Raw genomic sequence first — 17,283 nt, 5'->3', positions numbered from 1 at the left:
CAGTTCCCACCAGTATGGGAACGGTTCTCTTTTCTGGGCACCCACTCCAGGGCTGGAAGAGTTCAACAAGTGCATGGAACGTCAGAGACCTTCTGGAAATGCTGAATTTACTCCAAGGTTTCATGAGGCCCAGCCGGCTTCTCTTCACAGCCTCCAGGGTCAGAAGCCCTGCCTGGCCCTTGATGCCCTCCTGGCCCTGTTCTTCCTGGCCTCCAGCAGCCCTCTTCTTTCCTGAGTTGTGGCTCTTCCCAAGCCTGCGTCCCAGCCCCGCCCCTCTCTCTGGACGCATCTCTGGGCCCCATCATCACCCGGCGCCGGGCCCTCCCTCCCGCCCCCCCTTTCTCCTCCCTCCTTCCTTCCCTCCCTTCCTCCCTGTCTCCCTCCCTCCCAGCTCCTGCACCAGGAAACAGCCGGATCCCGGCAGCGGCCTGACCCGTGAGATCCCTAACCTGGCAGGCAGGCGGGGTTGGAGCCTGGCTGAGGGTGGGGGTGAGGGAGGAGCTGGGCCTCTGGGCTGCACTGAGGGGAGCCGGGAGCAGAGATGGTGTCGGCAGGAAGCCCTTGGCCCTGGGTTTCCCGGGAGGACAGTCATTAAACATGGATTCGGCCACACAGCTGGTAGAGCGTTGGGGGCAGGGGCCTGGTCCCGGGAGCTGCGACCCCAGCCCTTCTCAGCCCAGACCCTGATTCCTAGTCTTCCCCACCTAGCTCTGATCTCCCCTCCCCTTCCCAGGGCTCCAGGCTGGGCAGGAGGATGAAAGGCCCCAGCTGGGGGCTCCTTGCCACCAGTGCTGGGTCCTAAGAGCTGCCATCCAGGCTGGGTGAGTGTCCCCTTCCTTCTCTGTCCCAGGCAATCCTTTGGTTCTCCTCCTTTCCCTTCGGCCCCTGTCTCCTCCCCCATCTTGTGTCTCTGCCAGCATCTTTGCATCTTGCCCCTGGGGAGGCCCCAAGCCCCTTCCTCTAGCCAAAAAGGTGTGTACTGGAGGGGGAGGGGTTGTAGGGGTGTCTTAGAGCTGCTGTTGTCTTGTTATGGAAAGAATCTAAAGTATTTTAGATGAAATTTACTTGTTTTATATTGAATTTGGCATATTACGAATTTAAGGGCCAGCCCCTCTGGCCGTGGGGCCCCTCGCCATGGGTTAATTTCCTTGCTCTTAACCCTCCCGGCCCAGAGGTCTCTGAGATTTCCCCTCACCTCCCTGCCTGTCTCATGGGCTGGCCAAACCTGAAATACCTCCTTCTAGGCCTCTGACCCTATATTCATGCCAGTCTTTTATGTTTGACTCCAACAGCCGCCCGGATGGCGACCCCAGCCTCGGCCCCAGACACACGGGCTCTAGTGGCAGACTTTGTGGGCTATAAGCTGAGGCAGAAGGGGTATGTTTGTGGAGCTGGCCCCGGGGAGGGCCCAGCAGCTGACCCGCTACACCAAGCCATGCGGGCAGCTGGAGATGAGTTCGAGACCCGCTTCCGGCGCACCTTCTCCGATCTGGCAGCTCAGCTGCATGTGACCCCGGGCTCGGCCCAGCAACGCTTCACCCAGGTCTCTGATGAACTCTTCCAAGGGGGCCCCAACTGGGGCCGCCTTGTGGCCTTCTTTGTCTTTGGAGCCGCGTTGTGTGCTGAGAGTGTCAACAAGGAGATGGAGCCACTTGTGGGACAAGTGCAGGAGTGGATGGTGGCCTACCTGGAGACGAGGCTGGCTGACTGGATCCACAGCAGTGGGGGCTGGGTAAGAACCTTCTTGATTGCTGCTCTGCACATCCCTCCGAAAAGTTGGTTTCCAGGGGGAAGACGGGGGGCTCTGGCTGGAGCTGGGGGGCAGCTGTGCTGGGAATGAGGCATGGGGGCCAAGTCTGCCTGTTTGGGTGGAATCAGGTGCCCTCACTATGGGCATCTCTGAACCCTGCACTCCAGGGCTGCCATGCATTCATCATTTGGTGGGCTCATGATCCAAAGCAGAGGACAGAACACACAGTAGCCAGGTAGTGCCTGCACAGAAATGGCATCCAACCATCACAAATTTTTTACATCTGAGTACATGGCATGGGCAGGGTCGGGGATCAGGGATGGGTGGGCCAGACAAGCCTTGACAAAGGATGCCAGTTCTGAGCAGAATTTTTGGCCAGGGAAATTTCAGATGGGATTCACCTGAGGTAGAGAAGGGCAAATGAGCCAGGTGCTCATGGGGGATCCAAGGGGCTGGGGGTGGGGTGGTGCTTGCAGTGGACGGAACTGGAGCTCTTCCTCTCGTCTTTTCTCCACTTTTCCCCCTCCTGATCTCCCTTTCTCCTTCTTTCTCTCCTGCTTCCCTTCTCTCCCACAGGCGGAGTTCACAGCTCTATACGGGGACGGGGCCCTGGAGGAGGCGCGGCGTCTGCGGGAGGGGAACTGGGCTTCAGTGAGGACAGTGCTGACGGGGGCTGTGGCACTGGGGGCCCTGGTAACTGTAGGGGCCTTTTTTGCTAGCAAGTGAGAAAGTCCAGGGCCAGGTGGGGTGAGGTGTGGCTGGGGGGCAGGAGAGCAGGAGCAGAGTGGAGGAATGCCCTTGGAAGAAGTGGGGAAAAGAATGGGCATGGAACGGGAATTGGAAGGGGAAAGGTGGCGTGTGAGGGAGCTGAGTGTGCCAAGCAGGCTGTTGAAAGAGTGAGCTGGAGACATTGTGGAATGTATTTGGAAAGTCAGGAGATGGAGTCATTCCAGGGCTTGGGGGAGGTGGGAAGGATCATGCCTGTAGGTATAGGCACAGGAAACTCTGCCTGGAGCTTGATTTGCTGCCTTGAGGGAGGTGGACTTGCAGAGGGGGTTGGCATCTCCATTCAATAAGTGGGATTTGGGGTAAATACAGAAGGCACATCCCTTTGGAACGGGAGCTCGGGGTTCTCAGGGGCTAGGAAGAAGTGCTGTGACTGCGGGCTGCTGAGACATGAGGGTGCATGCTGGGCTGCTTGTCTAATCTGGTGGCAGTGAGATTCCTTGAAGAGAAAACATTCACTCCCTCTTGCAGTGGTGAGAACAAGGGTAGCTCTCTGTCCCTCCTCCCAACCTTCCCCTCCCTCTCCCCCTTGTTTTGCTGCCTCAAGGCCGAGGGAGAAACACTGTATCCAGGCTGAGGGCTCTGGCCGCTTTTTTGCAGAAAGTTGTCAGCAGGGCTTTGGAGAGAAGAGCAGTTCTATAGCTGACCTTGTTCCTTCATCATCCCCCTTCCTTGTGCATCAACACACTTGCTGCTGCCTCCTGGGCTCTGACAGAAAGGCAGGGCTGTGGAGCCTGCGGTGGGTGGGGGCTTTGGGAGCTGGAGCTGCCCCTGCCCTCCTCTCCCACTGGGGCGCCTTGGTGCCTAAAGGGTTCCCTATATCTCTGGGACCTTCTGTATCCAAACTTAAACTCTAAATTGGGGCTTTTAACTAATTTTCCCTTTGAGTGTGTGGATGTAAATGCAGACCTGGAATACAGTCTGGTCCTGCACTGTGTCTCGGAACGACCGTGGATGCCTTGAGAGGAACATTCCAGCTCTGAACACCATGCGTGTGAGGGTGACGTGTAAACTCTGTGGCTGGCCTGGTCCATGTGGTGGGCAGTGGTGCTGCTTCATTAAAGGCCAGGTGTCTGGGTTCCAGAGTACCTGCCATGACCTAGAAGCATTGCTATCTTCTTGGAAGCCACACTGTTTGCATGGGTGTTACTTGTCTGTACCTCAGAGTCTGAGGACGTTAACTTCAGAGCGCACAGTCATCTAGAACAGATTCAGATGACGGCTTTTTCTTTTGAGAAAGACATGGTTGAGTTCACTCCAGATGCATGTCCTGAGCCAGATCTCACTGCTGCACTTTCCAAGGTGCTAAAATTGCTGCTTTCCAATGCTGACTTCTTCTGACACAGTGCTCTAGAACCCTGCCCTTGATCCTGAGCACTGACCTGCTTAGCTAGACCATGGTTGATTCTTGGAGATTTTCAGTGGTCCTAGAATGTGGCGACACAGTTGTACTCACGAAAACGTGGGACCAAAATTGGCCTCAGGTGTTTAGCTCAGACTTTTGCTTTTGAGGAGGGCTGCACTTTTTAATGATATTTATAGGGGAGGTGGTGGACTGCATGGGCCACTTGGTCTGTTGTGAGTATGCTGGTACCAGGCTCTCAGAGCTGGTCTGTGGCAGGCAGTTTTGGGGTGTGTGTTGGGGGGTCTCTGACTTGCTCAGGTCAAACTAGGCCATTGGTTTTCCACCTGCTTGGCAGGACCCTGAAGTTTCCTAGGGGTTGCCTCAGGAGTCCTTGGGGGAGACGAAGCTGGGTTGCTGAGCAGGCTAGGCGACTTGCCCTCAAACAGAACAGCTCCCCTGTAGCTGTCTTACATATCGGGGTTCAGGGTAAGATTTTATTTGCATTAAGGGGTTTGCTGCTGAAAAAAGAAGAAAGTTGGAAAACCACTGACTAGACCATCCAAATTGGAGCCTGTGCTCCCCCAGGTTTGGGGCAGACTTCCCCCGCCCCCTACCACAGAACGTCTCGCCCTCGTAGTTTTCCTGGAGCCTGTAGCAAACAGGGGAGGCAGGGACCATGGTCAGTTACCAAAAAGCCCTGCTCGGAGGCCTTCACACCTGGGTGGAAGGAGAGGCTGTTTTCTGAAAGGGAAAAGGGCGTGGGCTGGATTTCCAGAGGTATAGCTTGGATGGGACCACAGAGGGCAGTTTTGACATGTCCTGCCCTTCTTAGCCTGAGAGGGAATGGAAACCCCAGAGACTCTTCTGTCAGGGAAAACTAGAGACTCTCTTTTAGAGCCATATAGTTCCTTGGGATTAGCTCTTGGCCAAGATGGCTGAGTATGGCTCCCAATTTTTAAATCCATTTCATTTTTTAAAAAATAAGGGAAATAAATCTTATTGCCATTTTTCAGAGATTAACTAGGTGGAGAGGGTGTTTCTTGCTCTCCAGAGCCCAAAGGGACAAATATGGACTTTGCTTAGGCCAAGGAAGGAGCAGAAGTAGGGCAGCTAGGTCCTGCACTTATTAACCCCACTCCCCACTTATCCTGGGGCATACACTATTTTACTTTTTTAAAATCATAAAGCGGCGGGAGAACAGATTTGGTTAGTTTAGAAGAGAAGAAAAGCTCTATAAATATAAATATATATTCCTGTATTTTTATTTAATAATTTATAAATACCAAGTTCATTTGACTTTTATTTTTGTGTAATATGTAATGGTCGTATTAAAAAAATAAATAAAGCCCAGAAGTTTAATGAGAAGGACTGAGCAGGGTTTGTGACTTCTATACTATATAGCCTGCGGTCAGGACATTTCTTGATCTAATCATTTCATCATGACCTTGTTAAGGCCAAGAATTAGATTAATAGGGATTTGGGAAAATATTGAGATAAAAAATTAAAAAAAAAAAAAAAGGAAGAAATTCCCTGGCAGTCCAGTGGTTAGTACTCCATACTTTCACTGCCTAAGTGCCTGAATTTGATCCCAGGACAGGAAACTCAGATCCTGAAAGCAGGGCCAAAAGAAAATCAGAGTTGTTCCTCCACCCCATCTCGGCCAAATGCCAAAGCCAAGAACTGCATCTGTGCCAACCCAAGCCTTGAGAGGGTGTGTGTATATGGTGCTTTGGGATAGCCACAACAAAACCCAAAACGAAACAAAGAAAACCTATCAAAAATCTTTATGATGGAATCAAGTCCCCAGTTGTGGTTTAGCCCCTGATCAGAAGTGTGTGATGATGAACATTTCTCAATATCCTGCTACCTCTTCAGACTTAAGTCTGGCAAAAATGGAGCCCTTGTTTACTTTCCTGGTCCCCTTAGATATTTGGTTTCAGCCGTTTTAATGTGAACTGCTAAACTGGATGGGATCTATAGAATTGTTTAGCCTATCCCTCTGTACTTCTAGTCTAGGACCATATCAAAGTCATGTCTAACAAGAATACTATCTTAATTTGAAATTACAAGTGGGAGTTTCTAGTCTTTCTATAATCCAATGCAATAACATGGTATTTGGTTTATGTGTTAAATTGCAGTGAGAAATACACTGCTTAGAGGAATGCACTGTTGCATTTCTATTCTCTCTATATAGAAAAATGTACAGGACAAGCCATTAAAATCAGAGAGTGGCTTAGTGAGCATGGCTTTTGGGAAAAGGGAATTAGATGGTCTTAACAGTTCCTATCACCAGGCTATATTAGCTAGTGTATTTATTCCTACTGTGGTTTGATTGGTTTATAATTTGCCTAATTCCAAAAAGCATTTGTAATATTTTACTATAATACAAAAGACAAAACAATAGGAAAATACAGTTTTTTGAAGTAAGGGTAAAGGGAAAATTGAAATATTATAATAAAATGACAGCAAAAGGAAAATTAACACAGAAAAGCATTCTATAAGCAGTATTGCCAAATACTAAAGGTAGGCTATGAATCCAACTCTGAGCTTCTTGGCAGCTAAGGTAAATGGGTGAACAATGAGATTCACATCCCTTTTAGAATTTATAAAACTTTTCAGTTCCTCAAGGTAGCAAAAAGTTTTGTGGCTCTTCTGAGAAGACACTGAGTGCCATTAGTGGACATCACCATCTAGAATGCCTAATAGCAGTACGATGCTGAGTTTTACACTCCCGTTGCCTGCAGAAACACCAGAGGGGGATTCAGTAGGTCCTGAGCTTGTTCTATCAGAATCACCACAGTTTAGCCCAAATATGCTCTGATGCCATAGTTTAAAATAGGGCTCCATTTTAGACTATCTAGATGGACAGATGGATGGTTTATTCTTCACACAGTTCTCTGTGAATGTTATTTCTCCAAATGCCACTTCTGATGAAAATTGGGCAACATCTAGTTATACTTTCTAACAAATGGATGGATTATAGATATTCTGTTTTTAGTTGAGAGCAGATCCTTTGAAAACTTTAAAAGCTGTCTTAAATGTGGTTACAGGTGAGATGTAAATAAAATAACAATATTTAAAAAATCAACCAAAACAGATAATATAATGGAATATGATATAGTTTTTTATTAATCCAGTCATTCATTCAGCAAACACTCAAGCATCCTGTGTGTGCCGAGGACAGTTTTAGGCACCGAGCTAGAGAAGTGAACGAACTGGCACAAATTTCTGCCTTCATGTTACTTGTATTCTAGTAATGGAAACATATAAAGCTAAATAACTATCTACCTACATAAATAAATAAATTTCACAGCATTAACTAACATAACATTTCATGTTAGGGGCAAATGCTATGGAGAAAAAATAATTCATTAGGGTAGGATTGGGAAGGTGTATGTATAGGTTTCAATGATAAATAGAGTGATCAGCAAAGTCCTCATTTCTAAGGTAACTTCTGAATAAAGTCATGAAAAATGAAATTGGAAAAATATTTTTATTGACATGGAAGAATATTTCTGTATCTTATTAGGTAAAAAAGAAAATAAGAGTAGAAAACAATATATACAGTATGATCCCATTTTGCTAAAAAAATATGTATACACACACATACATATATATACCTCTATATCTATTTGTGTATTGAAAGTTTGAGGAAGGGCATATGCCAAAATATTAGTGATTATCTCTGGATGGTGGATTTTATGGGTAATTTTATTTTTTTTGCTATCAGTATTTTTGGAAATTTTGATAAGGAACACATTTCATAAGGTACAGCATATTAAAACAAGGTTTTCAGGGCACAAAGTTTTCCAAAAGTTAACCTAGCAGAATGGAGATTAAGCAGCCCAACAGAGGCTCCTTCTCACTAATGGCAACCCCACTTCCCCTCAAGGTTGGACCTAGGGAGTTAAGGTAGGCCAGGGCAGACTCTGCATTAGAAAATAATTGGAATGGACTCAAAACAGAGGTAAGTAAATGATCAAGGCTCCAAGGTTCTGTGTCAACACTGTCCATTAGAAACAGAATGCAAGCCACATAGGTATTTTACATTTTTTAGTAGCCTCATTAAAAAAAGCTAAAAGAAACAGGTAAAACTAATTTTAATAGTATTTTTTACACCCAGTATATAAAGACTACTATAATTTCAATCTGTAATTAATGTTGAACAGTTATTAAGTCATTTTAGTCACTTTTTCATCCTGAGTCTTTGAAATTCAGTGTATATCTGACAGTTGCAGTACATCTCAATTCAGACCATTTCACATTTTAAGTGCTCAGAGTAACCATGTGTGACTGGTGGCTACCATATTAAACAATGTACTTATAGATTAGAGGGAATTATTGCAGCAGTCAAGGTGAAATTTTCAAAGCAGGAGTTAAAAATAGGGATGAAACTACATTAGGAACCTAAGTATTTATATGTTTAGTGAGAAAACTTTTCCCTTCTGGACAGAACTGGACATGCCCTCATCCATTTTTACGGATTTAATTCTCCTTTTCTCAACTAGACTGACCATTCACTTTCCTTAACGCATTTTTCCTCCTAGGGCACAACATCACTGAGTTATAGTTCTGAAACTCCATGGCCTTCTGTTTACAGGTTATTACTGAAGGAAAGGGGGCTTCTCTAGTAGCTCAGGACGTAAAGAATCTCCTGCAATCAAACCAGGAGACCCTGGTTCGATCCCTGGGTCAGGCAGATCCCCTGGAGAAGGGAATGGCAACCCACTCCAATATTCTTGCCTAGAGAATTCCATGGACAGACCATGGGGCCGCAAAGAGTAGGACAGGATTGAGCCACTAACACTTTCACTTCCACTGAAGGAAAAGTATATTTATAATGGGTGAACCTTGTATCATTACATACCAATTTTTAAAAAATTCATTCACAGAGGAAAACATCTCTTTGATGTTCTCTATGCATCAACAAATGCAGGATATAAGATTATTACATGTAAAGCAATTATCCTCCAATTAAATATATATTAAAAAGATTATTACAGAAGATCATCCATTCAGTTAGCACCTATTGAGCACAGTGGTAGCCAGTGGCAATGCAAAGATAATTAAGAAGGTGCCCCTGCCTTCTACCGTTTACAGCCTAATAGGAAAGTATCTTACAAATCACCATTCAAATATCTTTAAAAAATGTGTTTGTAAAAGTAAATGTTTATTGAGTAAGTTGGGAAGTTGGAGTGTTTTTTAAATTTTAAATAAAAATAATACTTGATAATTATGGAAAAATCATAGAACATGGGAAATTATAAAGAAGATCAATCATAATCCTACTATCCAGAGAGGATCACTGTTAACATTTTGGTATATTTCTTTTCTGTTGTCTCTGCTTATATTTTGTGATCATACTGTATGCATAATTTTGTATACTGCCGTTCTGCTTACCATTATATTGCGAGCATTTTGTCATTACATGTTTTGAAGACATAATGACTTTATAAAATTACAATATATGCTTGTATAATAATTTTCCTGAAAAATGCCCACTTGGACAATCAAGTTTATATTTTTTTTCACTTTGATGAACATCATTATTCTCAAATTTTTATCTAGGTTTTAGATTATTTCTTTAGAACAGATTAGAAGAAACACAATTACTGGGTTAAAAATTTCAGTATTTTAAAAATATGTTGCATATTGCCATAGAAAGATTGTCTTGGTTCTTATTCATTTTTCCCCTCAATGCCCAAGTTGTTATTTTTTTTTTTAAACCAGGTATACATAGCTTTAATCACATTTTATATACAATTTTACATTCTGCTTTCTGGCCTAACAAAAATTTTTGCAAGTTATCACAGTGTAAACCTTTTTTTAAAAAACCAGTGCATAATCTTATGATGTAATTATAGGTTGCCTAAACATTTGTTTATTGTTGGAATTTAGTCTTTTTCCAACTTCAGCATCGTACGTAATGTTCTCTTTGTATATTAAAACAGACCTTATAGCAATTTTGATCTGAGCTTTTAAATCTGGTTTTGAATTCCCTGCTCACTTCTGATTAGTTCTGTGACTTGGACAAATTACTTCATTCTTTTCTCATCCCTAAAAAAGATTATGGTTTTGTGATTCCTTACTTCATAATGTTGTTTTGAGAATCCAATGAGATAACATAATAAGGAGTCTAGGATGGTGCCTGTTACAAAATCAAGTGCTTAACAAAATTGGATTTAAAGGCATTATTTTAAAAATCCCATTTCCCTTAATTGGCTTTCTTAAACTAGGTACCAATGAACATCCAAGTCTTGACTTAGTTAAAATCAGTAGAAAAGATTTTTCTTCCAGCCAACTCAGTTTTTTAGAGCTTGTCTTTGGTGCTAAACTTAGTTCTCCCAGACCAGTGAAGCTGAGATGGTTCATGAAGTATTTTTCGGTGAAATTTTAAGCAACTGTGACTCTGCTCCAAGTTCTCCTGTTCCTGAGGTAAGGATCTGTGGGGGGGGGGGGGGGGGGGGGGGGGGGAATTGAGGGTGAGGGGAATAGTGGGGTATACTGTGAAGCTCTGACTTTTTGGTTTGCTAACAGGAATCTCCTCTTATCCAAAACCCCCTACCAAGCTATGCATATCCTTCCAGGTTGTTTCAGTAACTATTTGGTTAGGCTCAGGTGAATCTGGCTTTCAAACTGTAGCTTGGTCTGGCTATAACTATCCCTCTTGCCAACTTAGCACCGCCATTCCTTCCTTTTTAATAAATGTATAGGAGCACCACTAAACTATGGCAACCCTGTCTTGCAGGGCTAGATTTCATTGGTATCTCCGAGTGCAATGGTGTGGTGGAATTCCTCTGGGGTCTGAACCAGGGTCTGAAATCTCGGAAAGCGTGGTAAATGAAAGGTGACACCCAGCTCCCGTCAATGTATCTTCTGGTCAACAAACATTTATCTGGACACTTACTATGTGCTAGGCATATTGCCCTAAGGTGGAGATGCAAATATAATTAGAGACCAGCCTTTCATCTCCAAGCTCTCACAAGCACTAGCTAGGAAAGGCTGCACAAAATGATTAACTGTTCAGAGGAGGTAGGCCCGCTTGTGATGGCAGAGGAGGGAGGGTAGTGAAAGGCTTCGCAGGGGAGGTGATGATGAGGCTTGCTCTGGTTGAAGAGGGACTGTATATGCAGAGGCACAGACCTGGGTACAGATACACCCACTGGAATGAGAAGCGTGGAAATAACATTCACGAAGTAGCCTGGTCTGGAGTTCTCTAAGATCTAGCTAAGGAGTTTTGAGATTTTATCTGGTGTGAACTGGGGTCATGACCCATTGGAAGCTGATCCATTAAGGGGCTGTAAATAAGAGAAGAACAGGCTGAAACTGGGGCATGAACAGAATGCTTGGAAAGTATGCCTGTGCACAAAGACAGCACATAGAGGACTCATGACTGGTACTGGAGTGAGGATTACTCCCTGCTTTCTGGTTTGGGGAGACCTGACGGATGGTGGATAGATAGTGGTGCCAATAACCTAGGTAGGAAAGGTAAACTCCGTTCTGGACAGCGCCGTTCAGAACCCTCTGCTGCAACAGCCCATCTACTGGTGCATTCCTGATAAAAGACCGGTTTCCAGAAATCGCCGCAGTTTCCGGCCTCTACCTTCCAAGAGCTCACTAGCTGGCAACCAGCAGCATCAAGATGGCGACCTCCTAAAGACTAGTCATGTGACCTCGGGTTTCCCTCGATGGGAGCCCAGCAGTCCGTTCGGGGGCAAGGTTCACCTGTCGCGAAATGGGTGTCAGCTCTTCGAATCTCGCGAGCCAATTGGCATCTGAGACTGGGCCATTTCGGCGAGGCGATCGGAAGACTGTTTCTTTCCCGTCGCCTTGCCAGCGGCCAATCACCGAGCGTTATACTTCGCAGATCCGCCCTTAGGCGGGGGAGAAGCAGTAACGTCGTCACAGCTTGGCGTTATTGTTACCTAAGGACTTGAGAGGAGGTGGGACGTGTGTTGATTGACAGACCGACTTCCCCTACCGGGATTTGAGAATTTGGCGCAATTCCCCGCCTTAGAGGTGGGGTCTCATTTGATTGCCAAGTAATATCCCCCAATGGAGCCCTAGCTCATGGTGACGGGCAGGCTGCTTGACTAATGAATCCTCGGCGAAGCCGGCGCAGCTCTCCAATCGCTGGGCGGCGGGCCCCAGTCTGAGCGGCGATGGCGGCGGCGGCGGCGGCGGCAGCAGCAGCGGGGGCTGCGGGCGGTCGGGGCTCCGGGCCGGGGCGGCGGCGCCATCTTGTGCCCGGGGCCGGTGGGGAGGCCGGGGAGGGGGCCCCGGGGGGCGCAGGGGACTACGGGAACGGCTTGGAGTCTGAGGAACTGGAGCCTGAGGAGCTGCTGCTGGAGCCCGAGCCGGAGCCCGAGCCCGAAGAGGAGCCGCCCCGGCCCCGCGCCCCCCCGGGAGCTCCGGGCCCTGGGCCTGGCTCGGGAGCCCCCGGCAATCAGGAGGAGGAGGAGGAGTCGGGACTGGTCGAGGGTGACCCGGGGGACGGCGCCATTGAGGACCCGGTGAGGGAAAGAGGGCGAGCGAGGAGGCCGGCGACCGGCCGGGTCACGGGAGGCACAGAGCTCGGGCGAGCGGGAGGCGGGAGGGGGGTGGGGGTGGGCGGGGAATAACGTGGCTGGGGCCGGGCCGGGGACGCAGCCTCGACCGCCAGAAGGGGCCCAGCCGGGTTGACTTCGGCGTCATGGGTGCCTAGTGTTGTACTAAAAAAGGTAGCTTTCTTTTCTTTTCTTCACGACCCTCGCGTGGGGCGAAGGAAATGGCCGAGCATGGCTGGGGCCGCGCGCGGATCGAGAGCAGGGCAGAGCCCCTGCGTTGGTTCCTCTTAAGCTCTTCTCCATACCCTCCCCACTCATTGTAGGAGCTGGAAGCGATCAAAGCTCGAGTTAGGGAGATGGAGGAAGAAGCTGAGAAGCTAAAGGAGCTACAGAACGAGGTAGAGAAGCAGATGAATATGAGTCCACCTCCGGGCAATGGTGAGTAACTGGCGGTTGCACGCGGAGCCCAGGTCCTCGGATGGGAAGGGTTATGAGAGTACGGTTTATATGGAATTAGATACTCGGAACCTTGGAGCTGCTTGTCTGAGCAATTACTGGGCAGTTGCCGTGGTTATAGTCCATTGTGCGTTTCTCTGACCTTTGTGAGACAAGGCCTATGTTTTCGTGATGGTAGTCTTGTGCTTCCCTTTGTCCTTGTTACAAATGTGTTGCTCTTTGTTCTTAGTCTTCCTCTACTCTTTGTGGAGGTTGCCAGCTGGTGTTTGACCTTCAAGTCTAATAGTTCTTCGTTCAGTCGGAGACCCTTTAGTTAGGAGTTCTAAGAGAAAATGCCCAGCTGCAGGGGGCTTCTCCTCTAATCTCGAAATGTCCAGTCTCAGCCCACCTAATTTTGTTCATTTTTCAAATCATTTCAACCAAGGGTACAATAGGGACTTGATTTGGGAGCAGGAGGGGATTCATGTACTGTTTTCTTTGAATTTAAGAATGTATTCATCTGTTCCATAACTTGTCAAATATTTAATAAGCACCTACTATGTGCTAGACTTTGCTAGGTAACGGGTACAGCAGGGAACTGAACAGACCAAAATCTTTACCTTTGCTAATGGTGGTGGTAGTGGTGCATATATTGCCCAAGTAGAAAACAAGGGTTATTTTCTGATTATTTTTTCTTCAAAGCTGGCCCAGTGATCATGTCCATTGAGGAGAAGATGGAGGCTGATGCCCGTTCCATCTATGTTGGCAATGTATGTATGAGGGCCTTGATTGGGGTTGGGGGAGCTCTTAGTTTGGGAGATTATTTAATAGGAGTCTTGATGGAAACTTTCCAGGATAGGTGGTGGATTTAAGGAGTGGAGGGAAGGTTAGAATGAGGTGAAAGTTAATGGTGATTAGCAGAGGCTGTGGGGTTGGAAGAAGAAGAGTCCCTTAGAGAACTAGATTTGATGTGCTTTGGTGTATATGGGGGCTTCCCAGGTGGCACTAGTGATAAAGAGTCCTGCTGCCTCAAAAGATGCGGGTTCTATCCCTGGGTTGGGAAAATCCCCTTGAGAAGGAAATGTCAACCCACTCCAGGATTCTTGGCTGGAGATTTTCAGGGACAGAGGAGTCTGTTGTGCTACAGTCCATGGGGTCGGAAAGATGGCTCAGCCCAAAGGCTTGGCAGGGTATCTGTTGAGATGGGAGTTTGCCTATTGCCTGTGAAATGTACCCCCAACAGGTGGACTATGGTGCAACAGCAGAAGAGCTAGAAGCACACTTTCATGGCTGTGGTTCAGTCAACCGCGTAACTATACTCTGTGACAAATTTAGTGGCCATCCGAAAGGGTAAGTGTGGGGAAATTGAGGTCATTTTAATCACAGTTAAAAAGTAGGTAAATCATGCTTTATATTGAGCAGTAAGTTAACTATATGTTAAAGTAAGTAGTCTTCGTCTTTTTAAGATACGGCGTTAACGTTATGTATCAGGGATTATACTAAAAATTGCTTTCAGAGGCCCAAGAGGTAACAAAGATGAGGGCTGGGTGTGGGTGGGGGTCATGAACTAGAATGGAGGGGCGGCTTCTACTTGGCTTTACCTTGTTCCGCCCTCTGGACATCCAGGGCCCTTTGTATCCTATTTTATAATTTTCCAGGAGTAGGTGCAAATTTTGATTAAAGAATTCCATTAAGAATTGTTTTGGACAAGTAGTTAAAAATGTGAACACATTGTGCTCAAAGCATGCCTGCAAACTGGATTTTATCTATGAGCTACTGTTTTTGACCTCAGATAAAGTGACAGTTACTCTTTTCAGGTTTGCGTATATAGAGTTCTCAGACAAAGAGTCAGTGAGGACTTCCCTGGCCTTAGATGAATCCTTATTTAGAGGAAGACAGATCAAGGTAAGCCCCATCCCATCGTTCTGGTTGTCAGTAAACGCCCCGGGTTTACTCTAAGGCTTTCTGTCGCGCTTGTCACTCTCAGGTGATCCCTAAACGAACCAACAGACCAGGCATCAGCACAACAGACCGAGGCTTCCCACGAGCCCGATACCGTGCCCGAACCACCAACTACAACAGTTCCCGCTCTCGATTCTACAGTGGTTTTAACAGCAGGCCCCGGGGTCGCGTCTACAGGTCAGGATAGATGGGCTGCTCCTCTCCCCCGCCTCCCATGAACCCTTCCTTTTCTCCTCACCTGAGGAACCTCCCTCCTTTACCCTCCCCCTTGGTTCCAGGGACTTGGTCTCCTGCCTGTGCAGGGTGAGGAAGGTAGTTGCAGGCCAGGCGGCCAGTCTCATCTTTTTTCTGGAGCCGGAATTGGTGATAAGGGCTGGATCTCTCCACTCTGTTCTGAGAGATGCTGCTTCTCCCAGCCTTTTTTTTTTTTTTTCCATGAAAGTTGATGGCAGTGAAAATGTTTACACAGGAGGCCCGGGAAGAACAGGGCCTCAGAGCAGTGAAAGTGCTGCTTGGACCTTTGCTTCCTTTCCCAGAGATAGGGAAGGGTTGAAGAAAGCCAGAGGCTAGTTGATCCTCCTGGAACGCGGTGTGGGAGGATCAGGATAGTTACACTCTAATAACTAGCCAGGCTTTTGCAAGGTTAACCCGCATGCTGGGCCTGGTGTGGCATCCATGTTGTTACTGCACTTCCATCTTTGTACATTTAAATAGAGGGATTAGGTGGATAGATCTTGGCTTTTCGAAAGATTTGCCTCTCTGCTCCCTGGAGGAATTAGGGAAGATCTGTTGGTGAGAGCCTTGCATTTAAGAGCTATGGAGAACTGAAAACTGGATAAACAAGGAGTCCTTTTTCTTGCCCCTGTGTCTCAGATTATTTTTTTATTGCCACTGTTTGGCGAAGTAATAACAGTTAATTTCCCCTCCCACTTGCCAGGTGTGTCACTGTTTCTGGGATTGTGGGGATCAGTTTTAGGACTTGGCAACTTCTTTCCCCTCTTCCCTTCACAGAAACTGGGGCGAGGGCCCACGGGGGAGGGGCTTGTGCTGAACTCTTTAGTGATCATGTTAACACCTAACTCTCCTTCTTTCTTCCAGGGGCCGGGCTAGAGCGACATCATGGTATTCCCCTTACTAAAAAAAAGTGTGTATTAGGAGGAGAGAGAGGAAAAAAAGAGGAAAGAAGGAAAAAAAAAAAGAATTAAAAAAAAAAAAAAGAAAAACAGAAGATGACCTTGATGGAAAAAAAAATATTTTTTAAAAAAAAAAGATATACTGTGGAAGGGGGGATAATCCCATAACTAACTGCTGAGGAGGGACCTGCTTTGGGGAGTAGGGGAAGGCCCAGGGAGTGGGGCAGGGGGCTGCTCATTCACTCTGGGGATTCGCCATGGACACGTCTCAATCGCGCAAGCTGCTCCCCTGTTTCCCTGTTTCCCTTTGCCCCCTTGGGGGCTGCTCAAGGGTAGGTGGGCATGGGTGGTAGGAGGGGTTTTTTTACCCAGGGCTCTGGAAGGACACCAAACTGTTCTGCTTGTTACCTTCCCTCCATCTTCCTCACTTTCACAGTCCCCTCCTGCCTGCTCCTGTCCTGCCAGGTCTACCACCCACCCTGCCCCTCTTTTCTGGCTCCCTGCCCCTCCAGATTGCCTGGTGATCTATTTTGTTTCCTTTTGTGTTTCTTTTTCTGTTTTGAGTGTCTTTCTTTGCAGGTTTCTGTAGCCGGAAGATCTCCGTTCCGCTCCCAGCGGCTCCAGTGTAAATTCCCCTTCCCCTTGGGGAATGCACTACCTTGTTTTGGGGGGTTTTGGGGTGTTTTTTGTTTTTCAGTTTTTTTTTGTTTTGTTTTTCTTTGCCTTTTTTTTTTCCCTTTTATTTGGAGGGAATGGGAGGAAGTGGGAACAGGGAGGTGGGAGGTGGATTTTGTTTATTTTTTTAGCTCATTTCCAGGGGGTGGGAGTTTTTTTTTTAATATGTGTCATGAATAAAGTTGTTTTTGAAAATAAAAAATGTTTGGCCTTTTGGGTGTATGGATTATTTATCTACCTGTCCTTTCTTAAGTCTCAGATGGCTGTTAATTCTCATTTCTGGAAATGCTGGTGGTGTGGAGGGGAAATTGCGACCTAAATTAAGGAGCAGGAGTTAAAATTACAACTAGCAGGAACATTATGTGTTTAGTTTGAGTTTTCTGAAAATCATGCAGTCTTGTTTGGCATTTGAGAGGTGAATTAACTGAGCCTGGGAATATAAAAGAATGGCTAGTAACATTTATGTACAAATGAATTACCCATACCAGCATTAGATTCTTACATTGGGGTCTGGGTAGCCTTTCTTGGTTTCTCCACCCCAAGGTACCCTCAAAAAATGAAAACTAATGTTTAATGATAACTGCAACGCTTACATTGTCTTCTCTAGCAAATTGTGGCCACTTAATATGTTCAGCTAACTTACTTTGGGTG

The 17,283-nt window shown here is 46.6% G+C and overlaps 1 protein-coding gene across 6 annotated transcripts; it reads left to right on the top strand.

Annotated features, from left to right (window-relative positions):
* The first annotated feature begins 263 nt into the window (after positions 1-263).
* LOC109564800 (bcl-2-like protein 2) lies at positions 264-16,847 on the top strand. Of its 6 annotated transcripts, XM_070797108.1 has the most exons (10): positions 324-435; positions 734-821; positions 1,293-1,732; positions 10,221-10,316; positions 12,751-12,865; positions 13,565-13,632; positions 14,106-14,212; positions 14,680-14,767; positions 14,850-15,001; positions 15,923-16,847. In XM_070797108.1, exons 3-10 carry the CDS (start codon positions 1,301-1,303, stop codon positions 15,960-15,962), a joined length of 1,098 nt encoding a protein of 365 aa, XP_070653209.1. In that variant the 5' UTR covers positions 324-435; positions 734-821; positions 1,293-1,300; the 3' UTR covers positions 15,963-16,847. The 6 variants fall into 6 exon arrangements, with proteins under 6 accessions (XP_019823891.1, XP_019823889.1, XP_070653209.1 ...); XM_019968329.2 differs by lacking the exons at positions 324-435; positions 734-821; positions 1,293-1,732; positions 10,221-10,316 and adding an exon at positions 12,029-12,394; XM_070797107.1 differs by lacking the exons at positions 324-435; positions 734-821; positions 1,293-1,732; positions 10,221-10,316 and adding an exon at positions 12,504-12,601.
* The last annotated feature ends 436 nt before the right edge of the window (positions 16,848-17,283 follow it).

Source organism: Bos indicus, chromosome 10 (genome assembly GCF_029378745.1).
Source record: "Bos indicus isolate NIAB-ARS_2022 breed Sahiwal x Tharparkar chromosome 10, NIAB-ARS_B.indTharparkar_mat_pri_1.0, whole genome shotgun sequence".
NCBI lineage: Eukaryota > Metazoa > Chordata > Mammalia > Artiodactyla > Bovidae > Bos > Bos indicus.
Note: the sequence above shows the minus strand (reverse complement) of the source record. Positions and strands in the feature narration are given on the sequence as shown.